Source organism: Penaeus chinensis, chromosome 3 (genome assembly GCF_019202785.1).
Source record: "Penaeus chinensis breed Huanghai No. 1 chromosome 3, ASM1920278v2, whole genome shotgun sequence".
NCBI classification, from domain to species: Eukaryota; Metazoa; Arthropoda; class Malacostraca; order Decapoda; family Penaeidae; genus Penaeus; species Penaeus chinensis.
In genome coordinates this window covers 24,250,058-24,260,057 of record NC_061821.1, presented here as the reverse complement: position 1 = coordinate 24,260,057, position 10,000 = coordinate 24,250,058, and the positions used below count along the sequence as shown (strand labels likewise).

Here is a 10,000-nt window from a genome sequence, read left to right as displayed (position 1 = left end):
GTATCTGTAGTTTATTAATTCATTAGATTGTTATTATAATTCAGTTATAATTTATTGGATATTATGGTCTGTGAAATACAACTGGTAATAATATATGTACATAATAAGATTCCTAGGAAGTTCAATGTTTAGTTAGGCAATTTGGAAGTAATGGGGCTAATTCACCAAAAGTTAGTTTTTAAGAAATTATAATCAAAGTTTAGCTCCTACAGTAACATTGTACATATTTATACTCATATTCATTTGTGTAGCAGATTGCAGTTATGTAAGAGAAAATGTTATATTTTGGATTTTGATCTCTGAAACATTTTCTCTATTTGATGGGTTCACCCCTTTGCTTCCAAACACCTCATTTTTGCTTTCACAGTTTATTAGAGAAGATGTAGCTTTAATATAAAGCTTGTAACAGCTTTTTGCCTTAGAGAACTTCTTTTCTTGTTGATGTTAGCTGACAGTTGGTTCCTTCATTTCTCCTAAGGGTTCTGTCTAGTTTGTACTCAAGTATAGCAAAACATAATTAATTCCTTTCTTACTCTTGTGATATCAGCTAATTTATTTGCTTGGAGAGATCTACTAAGGACTGTTTCATTTAACAACACAATTTTATCACCACAGATGTCTTTTTTATTCCTTTGTATGTGGGTTTGTGTATGTGTGTACATGGCACATATTTTGTGAATTTTGTTGCACGCAGATGGCTCCACAAGTGCTCAGCCGCCAAGTGGGTCAGTTAGTAGGCCTAATGGTGAACTTGCCAGATTACCCTATTCTTTGAATATTTGTAAATGTTTCTTCCAGATGCTGTTAATACTTTTACTGTTATTATTAGTAATAACATTTTGATTATGATGTTAAAATATTAATAACAGTAGAAAATAACAATATTCTTTCTGAAAATCAAGGGAAAAGGGTAAACAGGTTAAATGCAATAAGTGCTTAAGTACATGTCGAGCCATTTATATGTAAACACAATTTATAAGATAAAATCACATTAAGCATGGCATGTGTTTCATGCCATCTCAGCACAAAGGGTTAAGATTAAGACTCAAAGTGATGCTCTTATGTAATGTTGAACAAATTTTGGATCATCAAAGACAGTGATTCTCATCAGAAGGTATGTAAGTTCCCAGTAACATGGGGAGACTCACAGACATAATAGTTCTCAGAATACTGTACTTGGGTTTGTAGTCAGGTAAAAATTGTAGAAACATGCAAAGATTGTGATAGTTGTTGGTCAAGAGATAGAGGCCTAGCCAAATGTGAACTTTGGCAAAGTAAACTAAATATTTTATTTAAATATTTATATAAAAACGTTCATGCTATACATAAGAAAGTTCATCATATACATAGGAAGAAAGCATGTTGAGAACCACTGATCTATAGTATCCAAATAATTTCAAGTAACAGATATTAGATTGCATACTCCCTTGACTGTATCTCTGTATTTATGCCTTCTAATGTCTCTATTTGGATTGTCATTATGGATTCAGAAGGCTGTAAGTAATAATTTGTAGAAAACATACCTGATTTTGATTGCTGATTTGACTTGCTTCTATTGTGGCAATTTTTTACCATGTTTCAATTGTAAACAGTTGGCAAAAGTAAATCTGACCCATTATTCACATATAATTATTCATATTATGATTCTTCACTCGGAAATGTCATAATAAATGCACATGCTTTATTTATTAGGGGTGTATTATTTATGAATTAGTATTTATCAGTATAGAAGTAATGTCATTTTCAAATAATTGTACAATTGTCTATGTACATTAAAATTTCTCTGTCAGAGGCAAATATTGTCTGCTATGGTGTTTCTTATATCAGGGTATGTCATTTTTGTTGCTCAGAAATGTGAAAGTAATGTGCAAAAGCAAATCTGAAAATGGCAGAGGCAATTTACACTTCAGCCTCCTGAATTCATAAATTAAATAATTTTGTCATTTTGTATGTTCACTAAGTTATTTTGTGATATACTTGGTTAAATAATACACACTATTATGTGTAGATGCCTCCTTGAAATAGCATGAATAATAAGTGTATCTTGAGCTTCCTCTTGGGATTAAAATAGTGCTATTGAGTTTAATGTTTTGTACTGAATTAATGATATCAGAGTTGTTTCATCAGTGCAGATGATGATTTTATGCTTAGAAGAACAGGGGTATTAGATTTATATTCCTGGGTACAACTTCAACAGATAAACCTTTGTGTGCTCTTGTCGTGATATTATACTTCTGTTGTATAGTCAGCTTATGGAATGTGATAGTACTGTGTTAAGATTTATTTGTTTGAAGCATCAATGTATGGTTTACAGTTTATCTTTATGAATGGTGCTAAAGCTGTACATGCCTTGCCTTATCTAGATCTGCTTCCAGTAGAGGTAACAAGCTGGTGAGACTTCTACTGAAGGAGCACTGTGGATTAAGACACAGGTAAAAGTACCGGGTCGTTAGACTATTTGAGTGCAAGTGCTTTGACTTCCTGCAATTGCCTTGATTCCATGAAACTCAGTTCTTTTCTTGTTAAAAAAATAAAGTCTTCACCATTTTGGAATGTTACTGATGTTCTTATTTCTTGAAAAACAATGATCTATACAGCTTGTATCATGAACCTGAGAAAGCATATCATGGCAGCAGAGTTATAGACAATTAATTCAGGTACACTGTTTTATGTACTTCATTAATCAAACTTTATCAAACATATGAATACTATCTTAGTCATTTTATTTCTGAACACATTGTGTGCATATGTGTGTGTGTGTGTGTGTTTGTGAAGAGTATGTGTGCCAGGATGTCTGTCTAAGTAATTTACATCATATTCATGAGTAATATGAATACTTTGAGATATAAGCATTTAGTGTTGCAAAATACTGCCATGCTTACATATTGTCATTATTGCAATACTCAAAAACACAAGAATTACATCTTTTTACAGTTACAGTCATTGCAACATAAGTAACAAAAATCCATTAAGTAGTAGACCTAATGTCTCCTAATACATGTTCTGTTATGTCAGATTTGATTAGTATTGTGTATTCTGAATCCCCTTCACTGCAATTTATATTCTACTATGACTGCTTTAAAGAAAAACTGTGCATAATATGTGAGTCTCAACTGCTTGGCTGTAATAGAAGTATGGTAATATTTTGTAATTAGTCTAAAAAATGTAATACCTTATTTGATGTATGACTGCCATATTTAGGTTATGGAGTATAAAAGAGGTAATCGCTCTTCCCAGTGTGCCAAGATTCACAGGGTTCATAAGGTAACTGATGAAATAAGTAATTTGGCAGTAAAAAGAATAAAATCAAGATGTCTTTCTTTATACTCAGATTTACTGATATACCAAATATTTATTGTCATGAAAGGAAAAAAGTCTTCTTTTTCTTTTTCATTTCTCCTCCTCTCACTATTAACATAATCTTCACTGTCTAGGAATTTAGAAAAGGCATGTGAATAATGATAAATATTTTATTATAAAAAAATCACATTCAATAAAATAATGTTTGCTACATTTCTCACCATTAAAATTATTACAATATTTAATGTCTATTAACCATTAGTTGGCATAATAAATAAAGCTTTATACATACATCACATAAAACATGCTAAAATAAAATGTAAAGAGTTCTTTCTCTTGTCTAAAGGTGCCTTTTCAGAAAAATGGCAAACACTTTTAATTACTTTGTTGACCTTGCTAAGTTATTTCACCCCACACTTTTGTCTTCAGCCTAAATTTTAACCAAATAATGGATAAATACCTGTTTAAGCATAATGTAATTTAGCTATCACAACTTTTTGAGAAAAAATAAATATACTGGAAACATTATTAAAGAATGTTACATATCCTCATGTACAAATAAAGCAAGATACATTAAAATTGTTAAAGATCCTTTGTAAACAAAATCCCAGAACAGGCAGACATGCCTGTGTGCATTTTAACAAACAAACAAATGCATGCAAGCATGTACCCACATTCACATCCATACCCACACACCAGACCATCATACTTTCCATTACAACCACTCATGCAGACAGTCATTACCATCAATATTACTAATGGTGCATATTTTCATGTATTATTCAGTAAGCACAAATAGAGCTGCATGGTAGAATTGGCCCAAAGTACCAAGACTAATAAAGCCTGAATATCTTTATATAGGTTTGACAGACAGAGATTGTGGTATAATCAAATTAATTAATGGTTTTGCATGATAAAATAAACATATACTGGAACATTAATATCTGAAATTTGGTTCAGTTGGGTGATGTTTCACAAAGTATCCTTCACTGAATTATTTAATGCAATTGCAAATCATACTTTATATTTTATGTAAGTTTGAATATAAGAGTTATTCTTTTAATGACAAATGAGGATACTACATAAAAGAAATCAACCTTTCAAGTTTCAAATCCATAATACTGATGCTTATGGCTCAGCAGGTATTTTAACCATCTTCAACTTGTATCCATCAGGTAGAGGATTATCAATTTTGTGTTGTATTGTACTGCGTTCCATGATTGTCAGCTTCTGAGCCATGTTGTCCAGTATTGCACTGTCCTCGTCGGTGAGAGCAAAGTCAAATATCTGGAAGAAAGGTTTGCCAGGCATTACATAAGGAATTTCTGTGCTTTTAAGATTACTGCACTGACTATAGCCCCATTTCTCTCACTCTCATGAAATGGCAAATTTTATCGTGGGTTGGATAGGTTTCTTAGACTTCATAAATATTCAGTCTTATCTGTTAGTAGTTTCTATAACCTTCTAATGACAAACCATCCTGTACTGATTATGTTACAAGGAGCAGTAAAAAACCTAGGATGAATTTCAACCATGCTGCAAAAATAAGTTCCACAAATGTGAAATTCTTAAACTACTAAGAAGAAGAAAAGAAAAACATACATCCTGCTATCACAAGCCAGTATTCAAGTTAAGCACACAAATGTCTATGGTACAAGTACGGGCTTCAGTCAAATTAAAGTGGACAAGGTCTTGAAAAACAATGTCTTAAAGTATTAAATGGTGAGCATGAACACTTCCATTTACAATGTTGCCTGCCACAACACGTACCTCTAAAGCAAGGAAATGTGTGTGTTGGGGAGGGGCCAGGGTGTAAACAGAAAGTATCACGGCAATGAATTAGGGTCCCATGAGACATGGAAGTCATCATTTAACATAGAAAGACTATCCATGTCTTTTTGGTGGAGAACAAAATCAAACACCTGCAAGGGTAAAAGTATGTAAATACTACCATAAGTAATCTGTTATATATCAAGATAAAAAACATTACTATTGTTAGTGTTATTACAGGTTATTTATAAGGTCATGCTTTAGGTATACTAAGATGATTTTTTACTTGGTTTGGAAGAGAATGTTTGGATTCAAATAAATTCTCTAATATTACAATACAGGATTCTATTTCTTACAAATGAGTATATTTTACCACCATACATGAATTAGGAAACCTTTTAACTATATATACTCATGAACTATTATGTACTCAGGAGACATTGGGGGTTCAATAGCAATTTCAAGATATTACGTCAACATTTACTTTTACATATTTCAGAATATATATCATACACTTCCAAAATGTAAATTTGAACATGAGTTTTATTTATATAACTTCTCTCTCTATTTTTTTCTCCAAACAGGCTGAATATTAATGAACTGATTTTTTTTTTTTTTTTTTTTTAATCCACCAAATTGTATTCTCTTACACCATACATTTTTTTTCAGCAGAAAATGTATTTGAATCCTCACCCTTGCAAATGCCTTGTAAATGGGGGTAATTCAGCCTAGACACACCAAAGACTCCACACACTCAAAATTCTACCTCTGAGTTTTCTTTGACCCTGTGTTCCCTGGTTGATTTTGGGATGCATACAACTCTATTGTGGAGATTCCAACGAATGAGAACCTGAGCTGGGGATCTGTTATGCCTCTCTGCAATTTCTTTAATTTTTGGGTCTGCGAGAATTTGTCCATTACCTAGCGGACAGTAACCCTAAAATCAAAAGAAGGTTTTTGACATTTTTCAAACCAAGTATAAAAGAAAGAAAAGCTCCTTAAACTGTAAAACTTAGCTAGTAAGTAAGGGAAGTAAAGTAGCAATATGATCTAGCTGTGGATTTTCAGTTTAAAACATACCAATAAAACAAACAAACAAAAAGATGTGGCAAGTATCAAAACCCAATTCTTTTTCTATTACAGTGAACATCTAGATATCCCAACAGATGAATCAAACTTTTCCAATATCAAACAGAACTACAGCTAGTTAAACAAATATATATAATAAAAAAAATTAAACGTCTGTAGTAGTGGATCCATAACTTAACACTTTAAGAAAATCATACCCATATCATATGCTACATTCTTCCTGTGAGAAGCCTACACAAATAAAAATACCTGGGCATTTTCCATCACCCGCTGCACTTTGGTTGATTTAGGTATAGCAGGAACCCTGCACTGCAGAGACCACCTTAGTAGAACCTGTGATGGGCTCCGTCTATGATGTTTAGCAATAGCTTTCACCGTGGAGTCCGCAAGAGCATAACCTTTTGCTAGAGGGGAATAACCCTGGGGCACCGAATTAACTTTTTTTATCAATAATGCACATGTTTACATATTACCTTCAAATACATAAGATTTATAAATTAGAACCACAGAATGATGCACAATGACAATCGTGTAAAGAAAATACACATTTCGAGTGAAGTCTGTTTTTGCAACAGGTGCCTGACCTATATCCTAGAAAAATATCATGATCCCTACTTTTTACCTCTACACATATATGTGGTATAAATCTGAAGAGAAACACTACTATATAGCTCTTTAAAAGATAAACCACATTTTCAAGATGCTTCAAATTATATGAAGTTACTAAAAAGAGTAATTCACATTTGTTTCTCTTACATATAATCTGAAATTTCACTAAATGATACAAATTCTCACCTCAAATTGTATCTTCCTTTCAGAGCAATATTCGCGTAATTGCTTGGGGTTATTGAATGGATGGAACTCACACTGGTTGATGTGAGGAACCACAGAACATTCCTCAAGAATCACATCAAGGTGTCGTTCAAGGAAGTTGCTGACCCCAATGGCTCTCACACGTTCCTCATCCAGCAACACCTGATGTGTTTCCAATATATGTGAGAACATGGCAACACAAGAGTCTTTCATTAGATCACTGAGAGAGATATACGGACATCCATATACACAAATGCAAACACACTCATTCGTACACATTTTTTTCCCATTCATATGTACTATCACTCTCACACTGTCACACTCACTCTTGCAATGGTATAATGCTTAATATCTGATCAACAATATAATCTGGCCAAGAAATCTTCAAAGTGAACCTGAGATCAGGAAAATATTACAAATACATTGCTTTGTGTTAAAAGTATAAAACTAATGAAGACTAAATTATATTGATTTACTATTTCATCCACATGAAAAAATATAAAACAGATATGGATCTCTAGACAATATATATATAAATTACAAAGTCTTATGTATCACACATATTTTTCCAAGAATTAGTAAAGTCAATCAATAAACTAAAATATAAATACTAAAACCCCATCAAAAAATGATTTCCAATATTGCATGATTATATAATAAAATATATGGTAACAAATATACTTCTAAGTACTTATGGTCTGTAACAATTTAAAGACACAGAAAAAAAATAGAATGATATCATGCAAAAGTAAAAGCACGGGCTTACCTCTAGTGTCCGCCATGTCTCTTGCAAGAGGCGGTTTCTGTCACTCACACTTGAAGGCACATCAGGCCAATGCAGGAGATAAAGATCTAATGGGTATTGAAAAATACATCTTTGTTTATTCTTCCTTAATGATCATTACTTTTCAGTGAATATAACTTTTCTAGAAATTAAACTTTCCCTCACTAAAACATGGGATATTTTTCCATGTGAACTGTAGTAATAAGCCTCTTTCTATTATGTTAGTACATTAAGACTCAACACGAGTGTTAGTTATTGAAGACTTCTGAAACTATACAGGAGATATAGGAAACTGTCATTTTGAGTGAAGAACACCAATATCATCAAATGCCTAAAGTTTTTATTAGAATACCGAGAGCAGCTAACCTATGTAATCTGACCCCAGTTTTTCGCAGGAACCATTGAAGGCATTTCGAGTAGCAATAGTCCCATAGTCAGTGGGCCAACACTTTGTCGCCAAGAAGATTTCATCACGAGGGACTTCTGATTCCTGGCAATTTTTCAGTGCAGAGAGATTATGAAAGGATTATTTATAGCAATATACTTTTAAAATGAGAGTTTGTCTCAAACTAATTACTCTTGCTTGTATAACCTAAGTTGGTATTTAATCATAACTTAGAAATAAAGTCTTTACATTATATAGTCATATAATTACAAGAAATATTATAATTTTTTTTTTACAAAATTATATATATCATAACCAAAACAACCATTACCTTTACAGCTTTAGCAATGTAAGCTTCACAACCGTATCTCTTGGCTGTATCAATATGTCTATACCCGCAATCTTTTAATGCATACACAACAGCTGAATGACTATATCCACCATTGTGTGAAGTGCCTGCAGATGGAAACAAACCAGAATGAAGTGTGTGAAATGCCATATCTAGCCAAGGACCAATATCAGAACCTAGCCACTTATGTATACACTAAATATTGAAATACCCTGTAGCTTTTCTTACCTAAACCAAGAATAGGCATTTTAACATTGTTGTGAAGGACCACATGTTTGTCTGGATTTGTATAAACATCAGCCATTACACTCTGTAAGCATGAAAATGAATTTTCACTTCAACAGATATATTAGCTTTCATGGGAAGGATAAACAAATAATATATGGAATATAAGTTAGTACAGATACTGACTGATTCAAAATTATTGGGGCATAAGACATATGACACTGACCTAAAAACAAATATGTTAACAAATATTGGAAGAAATAAATAAACCAGCACAATGTCAAAGAAAATAAAATGCTCAATAATAGAATATTAAACTTTATCATTACTAAATAATCTCACTACAAGAGACTGTATAGAATAGAAATTAGACATACTTAATATCACAATACTCATTTAAAACAAACAAACTATTACACACTACTAAAAAACATGGGTGATTATCTATAAGGATTTATCTATAACCTTTAATCAGAACTTTGCATTTTGACTTTCCATAATACGCAGGAATATCTTACCGATTACTCAAACGCAAAGTTTCACACAGAATCTTTGTTTATTAACTTAAACCTACAAGCAAAATTCCTTGAATACATTGTCAGGTATGTAACTGTGTAAAGATTTAATACAAGACAAAATACAAAAACCATCTATAACATTTGAAACCATATAAGTTATAGCCTTAAGTATAGTAAACAACTTAGCCTATCTCTCTAGATTTAGATGCAACATCAGATAAGTAATACCACACTTGTATAACATCACGGCAACTTGCTCACTCTTCTTATACTGTCTGTTTTCCTTTCATATTCCACCTTTGTTCAATACTTGATTTTATGGAAATAAAATTATCACATCATCACATAGGTTTACAACACAGTTCATGATATATGGTTAATCTAAAGCTAAATATTTTCTTTCTGCCCTCCATGCATAATCACTAAGGAGAAAGAGGGCAAACACCAAGGCATTTAACCAGTCATAAAGCATTTGTATTTAATCCTCTCGAGCGAAAATTCGTCGCTCACCATGACCCATGAACACCATGGGATCCACACATGCCTTTCTCTCTCTCAATCTCTCTCCTCTCGCTCTCTCTGTTCCTCTCTGCTGACCCTCACAACACACTACTTCTCTTTCCTTCCCCTGGCTACGTCTCCCCGCTCGAGATCCGCCGCCGACCGTCTGTATATATGTAACCTTGAGAATCTTGGCACCTACACCAACCTGTGGCTCCACACCTGCCCCAGGCCGCCTACACTGTCTATCATGCACACCCGTAGAT

General features: G+C 32.9%; 2 protein-coding genes across 10 annotated transcripts in view; one reads left to right on the top strand and one right to left on the bottom strand.

The window, feature by feature from the left end:
* Positions 1–3,310, top strand: part of LOC125039798 (2-oxoglutarate and iron-dependent oxygenase JMJD4-like) — a 10,644-nt gene extending 7,334 nt beyond the window's left edge. The window contains exon 8 of the mRNA XM_047634079.1: positions 1–3,310. This exon is cut by the window's left edge and continues 952 nt beyond it. The gene's annotated coding sequence lies outside the window, so the exon portion shown is untranslated.
* Positions 3,311–3,454: 144 nt separating this feature from the next.
* LOC125039800 (uncharacterized oxidoreductase ZK1290.5-like) overlaps positions 3,455–10,000 on the bottom strand; it is a 7,073-nt gene continuing 527 nt past the window's right edge. For 2 of the 9 annotated variants that reach the window (XM_047634104.1, XM_047634107.1), the window contains 8 exons: positions 8,719–8,800; positions 8,473–8,597; positions 8,123–8,246; positions 7,739–7,824; positions 6,955–7,134; positions 6,409–6,579; positions 5,837–6,007; positions 3,455–4,587 (listed from right to left, as the gene is read on the bottom strand). In XM_047634104.1, the coding sequence (XP_047490060.1) occupies positions 4,429–4,587; positions 5,837–6,007; positions 6,409–6,579; positions 6,955–7,134; positions 7,739–7,824; positions 8,123–8,246; positions 8,473–8,597; positions 8,719–8,794 (1,092 nt within the window). In that variant the 5' untranslated portion in view covers positions 8,795–8,800 and the 3' untranslated portion in view covers positions 3,455–4,428. Of the gene's footprint in view, positions 4,588–5,070; positions 5,223–5,836; positions 6,008–6,408; positions 6,580–6,954; positions 7,135–7,738; positions 7,825–8,122; positions 8,247–8,472; positions 8,598–8,718; positions 8,801–9,743; positions 9,793–9,830 lie in introns of those variants that run through there. The other 7 variants (XR_007116152.1, XM_047634124.1, XM_047634114.1 and 4 more) reach the window with 7 other exon arrangements.